Source organism: Rhodofomes roseus (genome assembly GCF_022264815.1).
Source record: "Rhodofomes roseus strain CIRM-BRFM 1785 chromosome Unknown C8Q71scaffold_20, whole genome shotgun sequence".
Classification (NCBI taxonomy): domain Eukaryota; kingdom Fungi; phylum Basidiomycota; class Agaricomycetes; order Polyporales; family Fomitopsidaceae; genus Rhodofomes; species Rhodofomes roseus.
Window position 1 is genome coordinate 371,613 of NW_025952976.1, and position 16,364 is coordinate 387,976.

The 16,364-nt window shown below is 56.6% G+C and overlaps 7 protein-coding genes and 1 non-coding gene across 8 annotated transcripts; 3 read left to right on the forward strand and 5 right to left on the reverse strand.

Annotated features, from left to right (window-relative positions):
- Positions 1–422: 422 nt before the first annotated feature.
- C8Q71DRAFT_713705 (SRP40, C-terminal domain-containing protein) lies at positions 423–750 on the reverse strand (the record flags this gene model as incomplete). The annotated part of the gene is made up of 2 exons (XM_047920933.1): positions 423–572; positions 634–750. Coding segments are annotated over 2 exons (267 nt in total), but the record flags the coding sequence as incomplete, so codon positions are not given.
- A 1,680-nt stretch (positions 751–2,430) lies between these two features.
- C8Q71DRAFT_775827 (Lumazine synthase) lies at positions 2,431–3,322 on the forward strand. Its single transcript, XM_047924624.1, has 2 exons — positions 2,431–2,678; positions 2,728–3,322. Exons 1-2 carry the CDS (start codon positions 2,467–2,469, stop codon positions 3,152–3,154), a joined length of 639 nt encoding a protein of 212 aa, XP_047775740.1. The 5' UTR covers positions 2,431–2,466; the 3' UTR covers positions 3,155–3,322.
- C8Q71DRAFT_775829 (Gtr1/RagA G protein conserved region-domain-containing protein) lies at positions 3,323–5,043 on the forward strand. The gene is made up of 5 exons (XM_047924625.1): positions 3,323–3,570; positions 3,624–3,679; positions 3,736–4,162; positions 4,215–4,692; positions 4,743–5,043. The coding sequence occupies exons 1-5, from the start codon at positions 3,559–3,561 to the stop codon at positions 4,820–4,822; spliced, it is 1,053 nt and encodes a 350-aa protein (XP_047775741.1). The 5' UTR covers positions 3,323–3,558; the 3' UTR covers positions 4,823–5,043.
- A 1,248-nt stretch (positions 5,044–6,291) lies between these two features.
- On the reverse strand, positions 6,292–8,104 carry C8Q71DRAFT_713662 (uncharacterized protein; the record flags this gene model as incomplete). The annotated part of the gene is made up of 5 exons (XM_047920929.1): positions 6,292–7,013; positions 7,059–7,230; positions 7,265–7,387; positions 7,438–7,961; positions 8,017–8,104. The coding sequence occupies 5 exons, from the start codon at positions 8,102–8,104 to the stop codon at positions 6,292–6,294; spliced, it is 1,629 nt and encodes a 542-aa protein (XP_047775742.1).
- A 197-nt stretch (positions 8,105–8,301) lies between these two features.
- C8Q71DRAFT_775849 (calcium/proton exchanger) lies at positions 8,302–10,763 on the reverse strand. The gene is made up of 15 exons (XM_047924626.1): positions 10,431–10,763; positions 10,254–10,374; positions 10,172–10,197; positions 10,064–10,121; positions 9,962–10,010; positions 9,871–9,902; positions 9,625–9,818; positions 9,490–9,575; positions 9,378–9,421; positions 9,158–9,327; positions 9,046–9,092; positions 8,956–8,995; positions 8,819–8,898; positions 8,723–8,757; positions 8,302–8,673 (listed from the first exon to the last, which is right to left on the reverse strand). Exons 1-15 carry the CDS (start codon positions 10,698–10,700, stop codon positions 8,657–8,659), a joined length of 1,269 nt encoding a protein of 422 aa, XP_047775743.1. The 5' UTR covers positions 10,701–10,763; the 3' UTR covers positions 8,302–8,656.
- A 182-nt stretch (positions 10,764–10,945) lies between these two features.
- On the reverse strand, positions 10,946–11,031 carry C8Q71DRAFT_t121. Its single transcript has one exon. It is a non-coding gene; the product is annotated as a tRNA-Arg (tRNA).
- Positions 11,032–11,088: 57 nt separating this feature from the next.
- Positions 11,089–13,296, reverse strand: C8Q71DRAFT_775854 (Amidophosphoribosyltransferase). The gene is made up of 7 exons (XM_047924627.1): positions 13,171–13,296; positions 12,892–13,116; positions 12,754–12,839; positions 12,322–12,706; positions 12,046–12,269; positions 11,868–11,992; positions 11,089–11,814 (listed from the first exon to the last, which is right to left on the reverse strand). Coding segments are annotated over exons 1-7 (1,623 nt in total). The 5' UTR covers positions 13,172–13,296; the 3' UTR covers positions 11,089–11,237.
- A 379-nt stretch (positions 13,297–13,675) lies between these two features.
- C8Q71DRAFT_775855 (ATP synthase F1 beta subunit) lies at positions 13,676–15,830 on the forward strand. The gene is made up of 6 exons (XM_047924628.1): positions 13,676–13,869; positions 13,950–14,513; positions 14,567–14,885; positions 14,941–15,151; positions 15,211–15,333; positions 15,384–15,830. The coding sequence occupies exons 1-6, from the start codon at positions 13,698–13,700 to the stop codon at positions 15,615–15,617; spliced, it is 1,623 nt and encodes a 540-aa protein (XP_047775745.1). The 5' UTR covers positions 13,676–13,697; the 3' UTR covers positions 15,618–15,830.
- Positions 15,831–16,364: the final 534 nt, after the last annotated feature.

Sequence of the window (16,364 nt, forward strand, 5' to 3'; positions counted from 1 at the left end):
GGTACATACCAACGGACATTGATAGTCAACTGTATTTGTCCTGAAGCCCCCCGGTACTGACGTGCTTCTATGCCTACGTGCAATGTAGTCCGTATTTGACGATGTCTAGATGGCTGTGACCAATGTACGTTATAAGTTATAATGCTTAACACTGTTGCCTATGGCGTCGGTGTATATCTATAGCCAGGATAAGCCTCTTAGGCCTCGCAGGCGTGTTATGATACATCATACTCTCGATGTGACGGAGCAATAGCTAAGCGGCGTTGGCTCGCACCTGCGACCACAAATCATGAAAACACCCAGCACAACCAATGCCTTCGCATTCCCCAGACAAGACCAGATACAAGCACCTCTAATCCGTGAACTTGATACTGTAGCTTTGCATCTGCGGCGCGTCCAGTCGTTCAGTCGACGTGCCTTCGTTACAGAGACGAGCACCTGCGACTCACCGTGATCTCGCCCCCACGATAGCTCCCCCGCTTCTTCTTGTTCTTCTCCTTCCTGAACCCGGAGCCGCGCGTCACGATCAGATCGCGCGCCGCACGTTCGCCGTAGTCGTTCGCGCCGGCACCCTGCACACGAGGACCGGTCAGTATGTAGACAGGGCTGCTCTGACGCTGGCGAGACACGTACCCTGGAGTCGAACGCGTTGTCCTTCAACCGGTCGTCGACGAACTGGATGTTGTCTGTCTTGATCCGCTGGAAGGGCGTGTTGCTCTTCCGCGGCTTGCCCTTTCCGGCCTTCTCTTTGCCATCCCCGTTCTCCCCCTTGCCGTTCCCATTCGCGTGCTGCGTTCCAGCGCTGAAGTCAGCGTTGCTGACGGTCGCGGTGACCGCTGCAGAGCCGTCCTCCGCCGTGCGCTGCTTCTTCGCGGGGCGGGTCGCGGGGCTCGGAGTTGAGTTCGCCGAATTGGAGGTTGAGGACGATGATGAGTCCGAGTCCGAGTCCGAGTCTGAGCCGGAGTCTGACGAGCTCGAAGACGAAGACTTTGCGGAGCTGGGAGCCTTGCGCTTCACAGCCGTCCTGGTCGTCTTGGTCGTCTTCTTCACAGATTCCTCGCTGGAGCTCGAGTCCGAGTCCGAAGAGTCCGAGCTCGAACTCGAGCGCGAACTGGCTTTGGAACTCTTAGGCTCGGGGCTCGTCTTCTTCGTCTTCTCAGGAGGAGACTTCTTCTTGGGTGCGTCATCTTCCGAGTCACTCGAGCTAGAGCTAGAGCCCGAACTGGCTTTGGAACTCTTGGGCTTGGGGCTCGTCTTCTTCGTCTTCGCAGGAGGAGACTTCTTCTTAGGTGCGTCGTCTTCTGAGTCGCTCGAGCTAGAGCTCGAACTGGCTTTGGAACTCTTAGGCTTGGGGCTCGTCTTCTTCGCCTTCGCAGGAGAAGACTTCTTCCTGGGTGCTTCCTCCTCCGAGTCGCTCGAGCTCGAACTGCTACTCGAACTCGAGTCGGAGTCGGAGTCGGAGCCCTCGTCGCTGCTCTCCGCATCCTTAGTAGCCTTTTTGGTCGTTGTGGTGACGGTCTTCTTGGTCGCGACCTTCGCCTTGCCGGTGGACGAGTCCGAGTCGCTGTCAGAGTCGCTGCTGCTGCTGCCTTCATTGCCGCTGGACAGTGTTTTGCTTGTTGACGGGGATGGAGACCTGGCTGGCTTGGTCGCTGCGGCAGCCTTCACTGGTTTGGCCGGCGCGGCCTTCGCTGGTTTGGTAGCTGCAGCCTTTGCCGATGAAGGACCCTTGGCGGCCTTCTTCTTGCTACCGTCCTCCGCTTCCGATGCTGGTAGAGGCATATGTTAGGAGCATGGGCGGGGTCGTGTAAGAGAGGACATACAAGAGCTTGATTCTGATGAAGACGAATCGCTGTCAGACTCTGAGTCGGACGAGCTTGAGCTGGACGAATCGGACGCTAGACGGTGCGTGAGTGCTGGCACACTTCGAAGTGAGCTTGTATCGTACATTCGGCATCCTTCTCAACCTGTTTCTTTCTGCGGTGTGTGAGCACCAGCATCAATTCATTACAGTGCATAGTACTCACTGAGTAGTATCCACCTTCGGCTGAGCAGCCTTCCAACCAGCGACAACATCCTCCAGCTTCTCGGTAGGAGTGCTCGCCTCATCCAGATCAACGGTGTCGTCTGCGGCCTTCTTCACCGCCGCGGCTGCTTTTGTATGTGACCTTCGCGAGAGGAAGTCATAGATGAGGGCATACGTTACTGTCCGAGGATAAGTTAGCTTGTCTCGGATGTCACTGAGGCCCGCTCTACGTACACGATACATTGCTATCCATAGATGTTTGCGTGCAAGAGCTGGGCTCCTTGAGTGCTTTCGCCGCAGTGAGAGGAGAGGTCGAGTGCAGACAAGACGGCTGGCAGCCAATGAGCGGGCAGAAAGCTGAAATCTGGGATCGGTCGGCCAAACACGCGCACACAGAGCGATCCTCGAGCGGGCGCTTGAGTGCAGCGGCGGGCGTAACGATGCACTCAATAAAAGGCCCTGCGCCCGCGTCCGCCAAATTCGACGGCTCCTCCCTCCGCATCGCCATCGTCCACTCGCGATGGAACAAGACAGTCATTGACGCGCTCATCGAGGGCACCGTCCACAAGCTGAAGGAGCAGGGGGTCAAGGAGAGTAACATCGTCCTCCAGTCCGTCCCTGGCAGCTTCGAGCTGCCTCTCGCTTGCCAGAGGTACGTTGCGAACATGCAGTCACCGGTGTGGGCCGTTTACCGTTTGCAGGGTGATTGCTGGCTCGCATGTCCAGGCAGGCGCGACCGCGACTGACCTGCTCGGCGGCCTCACCTTCGGGACTTCCATCTCCTCCCCTCGCCCGTCTTCCCGCGCGTCCACCCCCGCCCCGACAATCGCTGGCATGCCAAGCCAGCCCTTCGACGCTGTCATTGCCATTGGTGTCCTCATCAAGGGCTCTACCATGCACTTCGAATACATCTGCGACAGCGTATCGCACGCGCTTATGCGTGTGCAGCTGGATACGGGTGTTCCGGTCATATTCGGTGTGCTTACGGCCCTCAGTGACGACCAGGCGTTGGAGCGAGCGGGGATTGGGCGCGGCGAGAACAAGGGGCACAACCATGGCGAGGATTGGGCCGCTGCTGCGGTGGAGATGGCCTCTCACACGAGACGCTGGTCGGAAGGCAAGTTCTGACGCGACTGTGCTCTGGAATGGAGACGAAGGTCGGGTGTGTGCTGTGTGTACGACGAACAGAAGAGTAGCAGTAAAGCCAATGTAAACCATCTGTACCCGGTGACCGTTCTGAGACGTAGTTGCCATATGACGATTGGATTGTCCGGCTACTGTCGCCGCTGGGCAGCCACCGCCGACTCAGCTTTACTCAATTACAGTCATGGTTGCCGTCTTCCCCATCCAGCTCCGTTACGCCTCTCGCTGCACTTGCTCTGCGACGCCATAGCTGAAAAGTCTCCGGAAACTCTAAAGCTACTTAGACTGGTTGCTGCTGACCGCTGATCGCGCTCGACACTTGACTACGCCCGAGCATCTCGACTCGAGGTTCTGCAGGTCTGCCTACCTTCTATCCCGCTCGAGGCATCATGAAGAAGAAGGTAGTACCGCAGACCTAGACATTCTGAACATAACTAACAGTAGATCGTGCTAGGTTCTCCTCATGGGCGCGTCGGGGAGCGGGAAGACGTCGATGCGGTCGTTGATCTTGTGAGCACACTCGTTTTCTGCGCCTGCTCGCTCTCCTTCACAAATGCCCCTCTCAGCTCGAACAACCCCGCGTCGCTCACCGCCCGCCTCGGCGCGACGATCGACGTCGAGCAAAACCACGTCCGCTTCCTTGGCGACCTCATCCTCAACCTCTGGGACTGCGGCGGGCAGGACGCCTTCATGGACACCTACCTCGCGCTGCAGGCGTCCACCATCTTCCAGCACGTCGGCGTCCTCATCTACGTCTTCGAGGTCGAGTCGCGCAACATGCAGAAGGACCTCCAGTACTACCGCGACTGCCTCGCCGCGCTCCAGAGGTACTCCCCCGACGCGGCCGTCTTCCTCCTCGTGCATAAGATGGATCTGGCAAGGGGCTCGAGGGCGCAGACCCTCGAGAGGAGGACGGCGGAGCTCCAGCAGGCGAGCGGGGACGTGCCGGTGACCGTGTTCGGAACGAGCATATACGACGAGAGCCTCTACAAGGTGCGCCTCTCCCACTCTCTCCTACTCCTACTTTCCTCACGCAGGTTCCCAGGCATGGTCCCGGATAGTCCACACCCTCATCCCCAACGCCGCCGTCCTCTCCAAGCACCTCACCACGCTCGCGCACGCCTGCAGCGCAACCGAAGTCATCCTCTTCGAGCGCACCACCTTCCTCGTCATCGCAACGTCCTCTCCTCCGCCCGCACCTCACGCACCGCCCATGGGCTCCCCCGCGCTCTCCACCCCGTCCTCTTCGCACACCACGACAAACGGCCTGCGCACGCCGACGTTCTCGCAGGGCTCCCTCCCCGCGCGGGAGCCCGACCCCGACGCGGGCGCGGACCCGCACCGGCTCTCGCCGACGCGCTACGAGCGCACTTCCGAGCTGATCAAGGCGTTCAAGCACGCGTGCTCGCGCGTGCGCGAGGAGTTCCACTCGTTGGAGATGGAGCTCGACGAGTTCACGGCGGTGCTGGATGAGCTGACGAAGAACACGTACGTGCTGATCGTGGTGCATGACCCGACAATAGGTGAGTTGTTGGGTAAGTGGTGGCCAGACGGTGCTAACGATCCGTCGCAGAGACTGCGGCCCTGAGGATGAACATCCGGCTCGCCCGGAGTAAGTTCGAAGAGTTGCAGGGCGATAGTCTTATCTCGTAGACGGACTGGTGCTTCTGGATCTGTGTCTGTGGCCGACCCCGCCATATACCATACGCTCTCGCTTTGCTAATACATCGTGCATGACTGCACACCTCACCGGTTATCCCATACAGCAATTCAGCTGTATTTCGATAGCACTCCTACTTTCTTGCCGAAGCTTCCTGTATCCAAGCAGACACATCTCAAACCTTGACGGTCGGGGACCACCCGATGCAACTGGCCGACCGAGGGTTTAACGCGAGGCACGTCATGAAGTGCGTGTGCGCGTCGACCCTGCGCACAGCTTGTCCCGTTTTGAGGCCTTGAGGTCCCACACGCGGATGGTGTAGTCGTCCGACGCGGAGAGTAGGTACTTGCCGCTGGGATAGAAGACGGATGCTTGCACCCAGTTGCAAATGGCCCACCTGCCGGTACATGTGAGATATTGAACTACCAAGCCTGCCAATTCGTGTACAGCGGGATAGGCTGCCATAGGCGCAAAGGCGGCCGCCTCGACGACGTGCTCGTGTCCCACGAAGTCTCTGACTGTTGTGCGCATCGCTCAAGCCAGCGACCTGATGAACGATGACTTAGGCTCCACAAACAAGTACGAACAGTATGGCAAAGTTTGTCCGCACCTGGTTTGATCCACTCAGAATGCCTTAACCGTCATAGGACGACCGGACGTATCTGGTCCACCCTAGCAATTTTGCCAAGACAGTACGACACACAGTCTGTACGGTGTACCAGCGATTCGCAACGGGTGTATATAAATGAACGGAACGTATGCCGACGCCACATCCCAAATCCTGCTGGTCCCATCGCGGCGTCCACTGACGATCTGTTGGCCTCCGAGCATGAAGCTAGAGGACATAGAATTCTGGTGCCCATTGAGCGTCCCCGCATGCGACCACCCGATCTCGACGTCCCGTATCTTGATCGAGCGATGGTGAGTGTGTAGCAACGCACCTCGCAGTGCGACAGGCTCAACACGCACCTAGTAGTAGGGTATCGTTGCTGCTAAAATCGAGGTGGTTGACAGAGTTGGGATGCCCCTTGATCGTCCGCTGCAATGCATCGATGAGTCCCATTCCCAAATTTTGATAGTGCGATCATCGCTCGCGGACTCGAGGCAGCGATGCATCACCAAAAGGCACGACGTGTGGACCCACAGATGTACACATCCTCTTTGGGGCAACTCTCTGGAAGTTGGGTAACGGTCGCCCCTGACGACGACGATGGCATGTTCCGCTGGATACACTGATGTGGCTCTATGTGGATGATCAGTTGTAGAAAAGCAGCAGACCACCTTCGATACCAGGTAAAAACACCGTACTTCCTCGCTGACCACCCACAATGCAGCTCAACTCATGCTCCGAGCATAATATCGCCCAGACGCTATGCGAATACATTCAACGGGTAATAAAGGCGTGGAGCTAAAACAAGGCATACTGGTGGGAGTGGGAGGCGACCATCATGTAGTTCGGACGTCAATAAGCCTCCAGTGTCCGCACTAGCTCCATATGGACCCACTTCTGTTCGGGCATCGGTACCGGGTTTTTTGACTTCTTTGATGTTTTGTGGTCAAGTCCCAGAACGTCGCGCCGATAGTTGGCCACAACTATCTTGAACTTGGGCGTGAGCAAGACGACCTGCGGACTATATTCTGGGCCATCATGCGTAATTTGAACTACTGCATCCTGGGACAGGGAGTGCAGGATGTAGCGGGGTATGTGGCCCATATTGAAGCGAAGGAGGAATCTGTTGTCGTACAACACAGCAGGATTCTCTTGCCCTGGTCGCCATTGAGACAACAGCGATGTTATGATCAAAGAGTTGCTTTCCATCGGCGGGGCAGCTTGCAGACGCCATGCGGGGCGTGCGTCTTGCGGTTGATTATCCCCCTGCCGGAAGGTACCATCCCCGTCCACGAAGCCAGGTACGAACAAGACTGCCCCTCCGCGAGTGAACGCCGACCGCCGACGTGTGTCAGACACATCCCAGGTCACATTGTCTGCGATAGCTTGATATGAAGCACGAGATCCACTTGCTTGCGCAACAATTGAGCCCCATGGATGTCGGGATGCATAGCGAAGGACGCGTGACACTAAGATATCCAGCGTTTCAGTTGGAACACCTTGCAGCCACTGCGAAGGTAGCACCAACGTGGATGGCAAAGTCGGCATTAGACAGCGGGCCAAGATGTTGTCCACTGGAAGCAAGGTTGTGGTATTAGTCATTTAGCGAGACGGGATACTATGATCGCACTGGCCTTGTGTGTCGTGCATTTCAACGCGCTGTCTGAGGAGCCGCGCGCACTCTCGGAGTTCATCCCGGGTTTCAAGTCTCATGAAGTCCCCACTTAGGTGCACGGATAGCTGTGTTGCGGTTTCCGATAGTATGGAAGGCTGCAATGATCGAATGTCAGTCTGACTCCGAACGGGGTTTTCAGTAGCGGCTCACTAGCTTGCTCGGAGAATCAAGTGCGTGTCGGATCGCATTACGCATAGTCAGAGAAGGTTGGAAGTTTGTTTTATCGATGGCATATCGCAGAGCATTTCGGTCACACGTGGCAAGAATCCTGTCCTGCTACGAGCTTGAACCAGCTTCATACTTCCAGGTCGGAAGAAGCTTACCTTAGGTACAGTGAGCAACGGTCGCACCATCCATCGAGACATGCCTGGGAGGCCGAAGACACCGAGTCGATCTTCCCTTGAGACATCGCCCATTCCCCATCGCCGCACAGGCAGCATGCCGCCGAGACCCTGCAGCCGGCTTCCGCGAGCAGAGCGCATGATCATGGTCTCGACCTGGTCGTCGGCATGGTGTCCAAGTACAAGTGCGGTGGCGCCCTCTCCAGTCATCATGTCGAAGAACGCCCGCACACGCGCGCCCCGCGCGGTCAACTCAGTTCTTGCCGCGTCTGGATAACTCGGATACGAGTTTTTCGACCATGGAATCGTGAAGAAGAAGTGCTCGACACCCAAGGCTCGTGCGGTTCCGGCGGCGACATCTGCCATGTCATCGGATGCTGTCTGCAGTTGGTGATTAATATGGAACGACACCACTCGCTGGGGAAGACCAGATGGACCGCCTTTGAGTAGCGAAGCCAAATGGTAGAGCAGGCACGTAGAGTCCGGTCCACCAGAGTTTGCCACCGCTGTGAATTTTCAGCACGACATCCGACTTCAGCCAAAAGTGATAGACATACCTACCGATTGTGTGCGGCCATCCTCCAGGAGGCATACATCGCTGGAACAACTGCAAGAATTCACCCCGGGATATAGCGGCTAGAGCGGGCATTTGGCCCAATCTACTGGTCTTCTAAGGTAAAGATGCAGATCCTGTGCGTGCGGAATACAACCGAGGTCCAGAACCTGGCGAGTTGTCGAGTAGGGTACGCGGTGTCGCAGACCTCATGCGTTGAAATCAGCAGTGGCTGTCAGTGGACAAGTCGCATCGGGGCAGCGGCCCTCTATACGGCTTCCCGTTTAGGCAACTGAGGACCTTCGAACATATGGATTCGGATGAAATCAAGTCAGTATACACAACGTAGAGGTAGACCGTATCTTCTATTACGCAGAGTAACAAGGCGAGTACATTGATGACACTGATTGTGTAACACAATGCCGTCGACTGCCTACCCGCGCAAGTGAAAAGGCTACGGATACATTGGAAGGCGAGTGTTACCGAGATAAATAAAGTGGACTGTCCGAGAAATGGAAGCACCGGAAAGACCGTGTGGACTCAGGGTATCGCAGTACGATGATGATACAGTACAGGATAATATGGTACTTGCATGGGGACCGACTCATGTCGTCTAGTTTTATCGCAGCGAACCTATTTCTGCTGCCTTCAATTTGAGACCCAGACTGCGACGCGATGTCAGACATTGACCAGAATGAGGGAGGACGGGCTCACATGAGATGGCGATGACGAGGTACAAGGTCATGAGCCTACCACCGCGAATGTCAGCGAAACCTGTCGCGATCAACCGAGACAACATAATAGACGCACATCATGCCTTCCATATAATTGGACTTTCCGTCTTGAATGAGGAATTGCACCAGAAGTACAGACACGAAGAGCACGATTGTCTGAAAAAGTCCTTGTGCATGAGACTCCTGCGATTCTTCGAACCTGGCACCACGTACCTCGAAGTTGGAGAAAAAGAGCGTGAGGTTGTGGCCAGTTCTGCACCGGGACGTAAGTCGCTATTCCTTCACTCCGTGTCCCGCACTTACATCCAGCCTATGATCACAAGAAGCGGAACCACCAAGGCCGAAATTTGCTGGAATGAATGGCGATCAGTCTATGCGGTTGTGATGGACGGAATAGACGCTGTGAATGACGCACGATCGAGCTGCCCACACATATCCCAATCGTCAGAGCCATCTTGTTCTTACGCGCCATCCAGACGGAGGTGACATGCTCAGCAGCGTTGGCAACGATGGGCAGGAGGATGACACCGATGAACGGCTTCGAGATGCCGTAGCGGGTCGCGACCTCCTCGATCGAGGCAACCACTGGAAGACACGATCAGGGGAGGAACTCGGGACGATCAAGAAGCACCCACAGTAATCGGCGCAGAATGATGTCATCACAGTGACAAGCAGGAGACTGAAAAGCAGTGAGTACAAGTCGCGACGGCGCTTCGCATTGTGAAGGCGTGGAAATGGTGGACGCACGCGGACGCAGCAGCGGGGATGTTCATCTTCTGTTCCTCCACTTCCTCGTTTTCCTCGTCCGCAAACAAGTGCGCATGTGTCTTGAGCTATGAAGACGTGAGCAGGTGCTGCGATGCGTAGGACACAGTGACGCACCTGGAACAGGAGGTAACCAATGTACACAACCAGCAGGAGCAACGCAGTGCCGCGCGAGATGAGAAGCAGTCCACGCTCAGATACCGAGTCAAGGTCTGTACCGTCCACAACGGCGTTCGCAATTGAGTTCGCCAGAGCTGTAGTGTTGCCAGAGTGCGATTGTGCGCTGTGATAGGCAGCGGGAATTACGAGGGCTGTCAACAGCAGGTCAGGACCTACAACGTTTAACAGTGATAAGAGACGAACTGATGCATGCCAAAGTCATCAAGGAGCTCGAACTGTGGACGTGTATACTCAGTCATCGCATACGGTACGGTTGTTTGGTAGGAACGCGTACGCTTGGGCGGCCGTTTCGTCGAAACTGCTCTCAGTATATTTCAAGCCACCTGGGAGAATGTTCAGATTTATTGAGGCGCGGATCCCACGCGCAACAACAAACCTGCGAAGAAAGAGCATCCCAGGACAAGGAGAAGGTTGGATAAGATTGAACCCAGCATCTACGGCAACGTTAGGAAGCTTGAAGCGGGAACTGTCACAATCTATTCACCGAGGTCTGCACGATTCTCAATTCATCTGACGAGTGCATTCACGTCAGTCAGATGCCCATGGTGTATACGGCGACAACTTACTTTGCAACAAAGCAGCGACACCAACAATGATTTCGACTGCATTTCCGAAGGAAGCGTTCAACAAGCCGGACAACGTCTGTCCTAGTTTCAGCGACATTTGGTCCGTAGCTGTCCCGAGCAGCTGTAGGCGCGGCGTCAACATGACGCAGGTGGACGTGGACGCCATTGCTCGCTCACCGCTGCCAGAGGCATAATCGCAACGAAACTGAACCCGAAGCGAAATGCAGCGTCCCATTGCAAGTGCTCCGCGAGAAAACTCAGGGGGATAAATACGAGAAGGACATTAAGCCAGGAGCCGAAGAAGAAGAACCGGTACGAAGAAAGCCAACTAGGTTGGCCCTCTGCTTTGAAGAACGTGACGACGCGGTGGTTGAAAGACGGCGAGTGGGGATTACCGTTGCCATTTTGCGTCGGGAGCAGGGGCGTAGTTTCTGAGCTGGCGGACATGGTTCGGAACGTTGAAAGGCAGTGTCCGAGGCTGGTGGTTGCTTTATACGATCCGGCGTACACACGATCGGGCCACTGCGCACCGGCAAGGCGTGGTCGGCGGGACAAGACATCATAGCCTGCTTATCTAATCCGCTTCTGCGATGCCAAGACATTTCCTGCCAAGGACCTCGGATGTACAGCACATTGACAAAGCGCAAAAACAGCGCACGGAAACAGCGCCGTTGTCAACAAGCTCAAAAAAGTACCACCGGGGGGGCTCGAACCCCCAACCCCCACCTGATTCTACATTGCGTAGGAAGGTGATGCGCTACCATTGCGCCACGATGGCTTGATAACTGATGTCTCTGCAGCACATCAGAAATGTAAGCCACCAAGAGCCAAGTACCAAGTCTCTTGAGGGCTCACGCATACGAAGGCAGTGCGTGAGGTGCGAGATTAAGGATGCACAGCTTTATACGATACACACAGCACAGATACAACACAGATACAGCGGAACGTTCTATCTACGTTACCTGAGCTAGCCAAGAGACACCATTAGCCCAACTTCCAGCTATTATGCAAACCTATTGTACCATCGGCACCGTTCATGGGGCCGCTGCAGCCCAGAGCGAGCTCCCTGCTCTCCTTGACCATATCCGTATCGCCCGCGACGCCATTCTCCTTGTCAGTCTTGTCCTTAGCGTTGTCCGCCCGGATCTTCTCCAATCTCGACAGGTACTCCTCGTCAACACCACCAGTGACATATTCGCCCGTGAACACAGAGCAGTCAAACTTCTGGATCGAGGGGTTGAACTGCCGTACGGCCTCGATGAGGTCGGGCAGCGTCTGGAAGATGACGAGGTCTGCGCCGATCGTCTCCGCAATGGCGTCCAGAGACCGATTGTGGGCGACGAGTTCTACGCGCGAGGGCATGTCGATGCCATAGACGTTCGAGTAGCGGATGGGCGGCGCGCAGGATGCGACGATGACCTTCTTCGCGCCAACGTCCTTGGCCATCTGGATGATCTCCTTCGAGGTCGTCCCCCGCACGATGGAGTCGTCGACGATGAGTACGTTCTTGTTCGCGAACTCGAGCGCCATCGCGTTCAACTTCCGCCGCACATTCTTGCGCCTATCAGGGCAGATGTCAAATATGCACGGAAACCGCAGCCAGAGTAGACCAACCTCATCTGTTGCCCAGGCATGATGAACGTACGCCCAACATAGCGGTTCTTGATGAAGCCTTCTCTGTAGGGTAAATTGAGTTTCTGCGCCAAGTTCAATGCCGCCACTCTTGACGTGTCCGGAACCTAATAACACAGCCCTCAGCCGCTGCCCCTCTCGCATTTCACGCCAGACTTACGGGAATGACGACGTCGACCGAGATGCCCTTCTCGGTGAGTACCCGCTGCACCTCCGCGGCAAGCGCGTCGCCCATCGCCATCCGGCTCCGGTAGACGCTAATCCCGTCTAACACCGAATCCGGACGGGCGAAGTAGACGTACTCGAAGATGTCCGGTGCGAACGTCTCCGCCTTGCCGACCACCCTGCGACTGACGCTGTTGCGCGTGATGATAACAGCCTCGCCTGCGTACTGTGTCAGCGCTGCCCGGGTTACGTCCGAGTGTAGGGCGCTCACCTGGCCTGACGTCCTCCCAGTCGCCGTAACCACTCGCGTCCGCGACTACGCTCTCGCTCGCGAACATGTAGTCTTTGCCCGTGGCGCTGCCTAACGCTTTGCGCGAGGCCATGCCCACAGGCCGAATGCCGTTCGGGTCTCTAAATGCGATGATACCGAACCCCGCGAGCATTGCTACACAGGCGTATGCGCCCTTGCACTGCTCCATGAGGCTGCCGATTGCAGTGAAGATATCCTCCTCGTTGATACGGAACTTTCCTGTCTTCTGCAAGTTGTCGGCGAAGACATTGAGGAGGAGCTCCGAGTCTGAGGAAGTGTTGATATGCCGGTGAGCGGTTGCATCCATGAACTGGAGGAGGGACTGCGTGTTGATAAGGTTGCCATTCTGATCGATAGTGAGCTAATGTACGGTCAATTATGAAGTGGACTCACATGGGCGAACACTATGCCGTATGGAGAGTTTACATAGAACGGCTGCGCCTCTGCATGGTGCGAGCTGCCTGCAGTGGGGTATCGTACTGCAAAGACCAGTTAATCGGCCATCGTTGCACACATTGGAATGTCACGCACCATGTCCGACTCCCATCCAACCGTACAGGGTGGAGAGCGCGTGAGTGTCGAAGACATCTCTAACCATCCCGTTTGCCTTGCATTGGTAGAAGCGTCCCTTGGGCCCGCAAGTGACGATACCACATGCATCCTGACCACGATGCTGGAGAAGCGACAGACCCTCGCAGATTTCTGGCGCTGCGTCCTGGCTCGGGTCGTGCAGAATAAGACCGAGGATGCCGCACACTGGGTAGATCGCTCGCATCCATGAGCATCACAGGAGCGATCATACAGACTCACTTTTGGCTCGCGGTACCTGGGTGGATGCCTGGCTGGGATGCTACAGGACAGAGCTCGTCGTACGGGCTTGCGGGGAAACGAACGTGCGCGGTGAAGACATCTCCCTTACAAACAGGCACTCTGCTGCTCGACTCTGCCGAATTTTTTGGCCAGTCTCTGCACGGTCCGGCGTCCCACCGTCGGCAATGCGCGGCTGCCGTCTCCCGGACGCGTCGCGACGCGCTCCCGGTGTCCGAAGTCTCCGCTCGTCTCCGCCTCGACCACCGGCCGCCGTCCACTCCTGCGTAGACTCTGAATATCCACGAAATTAGCCTGCATTGAGGTGCTGCGAGGCGTGAACTGTGCACAGAGTGCAGCCGCGTGTCGTGCCAGCAGGGCAGGGCGGGCGTGGGACGGCGCGCAGACAGTTGAGGCGGTCGCTTTCGGGGGGAGCCGGCACCGGGGGTAGCGGAGCCTGAAATGAAGTTTATGGGGGCAGCGTCGGCCTGCCTCGTCATTCCACCTCTTCATCGTCCACGTCGTCGACCATGCTCACCTCGCGCGGCGTACACCGTCTCTCCCGCAGGGCGCTGAACAGCGCAAAGAAGACCAACGCGTTCTTCTCGTCCGCTGCGGTGCCCGCCATCGCCGCCCGCGTCGCCCATGCGCCCTCGTCACAACGCGCGCAGGCCCGTGCTCCCCGCGCGCCAGCGCAGTCCGGTCAGTGCACATTTCTGAGCGTGTTGGGAGGCCCTTAACTCACCTGCCTGTTTTTCTACCTTTTTTCTGCGGGTCTGCAGCTCGCTCATATGCCACGGAGGCAAAGGCCATCTCGGGCCATGTGAAGACTGTCATCGGTGCCGTCGTCGACGTGCAGTTTGAGACGGAGAACCTTCCTCCCATCTTGAACGCGCTTGAGGTTGTCGACTTCCACGGTGGCCGTCTCGTCCTCGAGGTCGCCGCCCACCTGGGCGAGAACTCGGTCCGTACCATTGCTATGGACGGTACTGAGGGTCTTGTCCGCGGCCAGAAGGTCGTCGACACGGGTGCGCCCATCAAGATTCCCGTTGGTACTGCCACTCTCGGTCGCATCATGAACGTCATTGGCGAGCCCATTGATGAGCGGGGTCCCATCAATGGTGTCAAGCTGTCTCCCATCCACGCCGACCCTCCGGCCTTCGTGGAGCAGTCCACAACTGCTGAGGTCCTGGAGACTGGTATCAAGGTCGTCGACTTGCTCGCGCCCTACGCCCGTGGTGGAAAGATCGGTCTCTTCGGCGGTGCTGGTGTCGGCAAGACCGTGTTGATTCAGGAGCTCATCAACAACGTCGCGAAGGCGCACGGTGGTTTCTCTATCTTCTGCGGTACGTCTGAATTCTCCCGCACTAACACCGACATTTTCTGACTTCCTTTTTAGGTGTCGGCGAGCGTACTCGTGAGGGTAACGACTTGTACCACGAGATGATTGAGACCGGTGTCATCAACCTCGAGGGTGACTCCAAGGTCGCCCTGGTGTTCGGTCAGATGAACGAGCCCCCAGGTGCTCGTGCGCGTGTCGCCCTGACTGGTCTGACCATTGCGGAGTACTTCCGTGACGAGGAGGGCCAGGACGTGCTCCTTTTCATCGACAACATTTTCCGTTTCACCCAGGCCGGTTCGGAGGTGTCTGCTCTGCTCGGTCGTATCCCGTCTGCCGTCGGTTACCAGCCCACGCTCTCGACGGACATGGGTGGCATGTTAGTGCTGCTCACGGTCCTCGTCATTCATGGTGCTGACGACTGCGGTTCACAGGCAGGAGCGTATTACCACCACCAAGAAGGGGTCCATCACGTCTGTGCAGGCCGTCTACGTGCCCGCCGATGATTTGACGGATCCTGCTCCGGCTACCACCTTCGCTCACTTGGATGCGACGACTGTGTTGTCGCGTCAGATTGCTGAGCTTGGTATCTACCCCGCCGTCGACCCTCTCGACTCGAAATCCCGTATGCTCGACCCCCGTATCGTAAGTGCCTACTTATCTTGTCATTGGATGAGATTTGACGTATGCGTGCTCCGCGACAGGTCGGCCACGAGCACTATGAGGTCGCGACTGCTGTGCAGAAGATCCTTCAGGACTACAAGTCGCTCCAGGATATCATTGCTATCTTGGGTATGGACGAGTTGTCTGAGGAGGACAAGCTGACTGTCAGTATGGTTTTCTGTCTCTGTTGATGCATTACCTAACACGCGTACAGGTCGAGCGTGCTCGTAAGATCCAGCGTTTCATGTCGCAGCCCTTCGCGGTCGCGCAGGTCTTCACCGGTTTCGAGGGCAAGCTCGTCTCGCTCAAGGACACCGTCCGGTCATTCAAGGAGATCCTCTCCGGCCAGCACGACACACTCCCCGAGTCTGCTTTCTACATGGTCGGCACGATCGAGGACGTCAAGACCAAGGCCGATCAGCTCGCGAAGGAGATGGGCGAGTCATAATCGGCTGTGTTGTAGCCGACGACGCGACGTGGACTGTGCTTGGATGTGGCTCGGTGGACTGGAGTCGTTTCTTAGTTTAGAGCTGCAGTGCCAATAAAAAGTATATTCTCTTTGCAATGTCGAGCTTACTTCATGCCTTGCATCCGAGTGCAGTCGCGTACGTGCATCAAAATGTTTGTCTGGTCAATCAATGGGATGGTAGCTTGTGTCGTATGTCCGCTCTCGGCGTAAGTTTTATAATCTGTTTGTCCTGGCAGAATCAATTATGGCGCTCATCTAACGTGCAGAAGTGGACAAGCTGGACTGACAGTCTGAGGAATCACCATGGGTCAACTCAATGCGTTGTCGGGCCGCCTCCGCATTGCTCACCAGTACTGTCAGTACTAGCATCCGACGTTCATTCCCGTTGGACCCTACGACACAGGCGACAGCGTTGTGTGCCACGTATGAACGTCAGACGCGGCGCCGATCCGTCAAGCTGCAGTCACATTGTCGCGAGCTTACATGACGAGACTATCACTGCTCCGAGTCGGTGAGTGTCGTGTTAGACTTAGTCGAGTTCCATTTATATCTCAAGCCGAAGTTTGACCAGCAATGTCTAGCATGCGATCTGCTGATTCCGCTGTACTTGCCATGGTCCCAACCGCTGGTGATTCCGTGTCGTCGAGGCAGTGACGGCACGCCGCGAACACGTCGATGCTGGGACGTGTGTGCTGGCCCAAGCCTTTGACCGTCATCAAGCGTTGT

Excerpts from the sequence above, each read along its gene's own strand:
- C8Q71DRAFT_775827 (XM_047924624.1), top strand. The coding sequence starts at position 2,467 with ATGCACTCAATAAAAGGCCCTGCGCCCGCGTCCGCCAAATTCGACGGC. Across the intron at positions 2,679-2,727 it reads CTGCCTCTCGCTTGCCAGAG|GGTGATTGCTGGCTCGCATG; the intron begins GTACGTTGCGAA and ends TACCGTTTGCAG.
- C8Q71DRAFT_775829 (XM_047924625.1), top strand. Across the intron at positions 3,680-3,735 it reads TCGATGCGGTCGTTGATCTT|CTCGAACAACCCCGCGTCGC; the intron begins GTGAGCACACTC and ends TGCCCCTCTCAG. Across the intron at positions 4,163-4,214 it reads ACGACGAGAGCCTCTACAAG|GCATGGTCCCGGATAGTCCA; the intron begins GTGCGCCTCTCC and ends GCAGGTTCCCAG.
- C8Q71DRAFT_775849 (XM_047924626.1), bottom strand. The coding sequence starts at position 10,700 with ATGTCCGCCAGCTCAGAAACTACGCCCCTGCTCCCGACGCAAAATGGC. Across the intron at positions 8,899-8,955 it reads TCTTTTTCTCCAACTTCGAG|ACAATCGTGCTCTTCGTGTC; the intron begins GTACGTGGTGCC and ends GGACTTTTTCAG. Across the intron at positions 8,758-8,818 it reads AATTATATGGAAGGCATGAT|GCTCATGACCTTGTACCTCG; the intron begins GTGCGTCTATTA and ends TCGCGGTGGTAG.
- C8Q71DRAFT_775854 (XM_047924627.1), bottom strand. Across the intron at positions 12,707-12,753 it reads ACGGCATAGTGTTCGCCCAT|AATGGCAACCTTATCAACAC; the intron begins GTGAGTCCACTT and ends ACTATCGATCAG. Across the intron at positions 11,993-12,045 it reads CGGTCGACGTCGTCATTCCC|GTTCCGGACACGTCAAGAGT; the intron begins GTAAGTCTGGCG and ends CTGTGTTATTAG.
- C8Q71DRAFT_775855 (XM_047924628.1), top strand. The coding sequence starts at position 13,698 with ATGCTCACCTCGCGCGGCGTACACCGTCTCTCCCGCAGGGCGCTGAAC. Across the intron at positions 14,514-14,566 it reads TGGTTTCTCTATCTTCTGCG|GTGTCGGCGAGCGTACTCGT; the intron begins GTACGTCTGAAT and ends CTTCCTTTTTAG. Across the intron at positions 15,334-15,383 it reads CTGAGGAGGACAAGCTGACT|GTCGAGCGTGCTCGTAAGAT; the intron begins GTCAGTATGGTT and ends ACACGCGTACAG.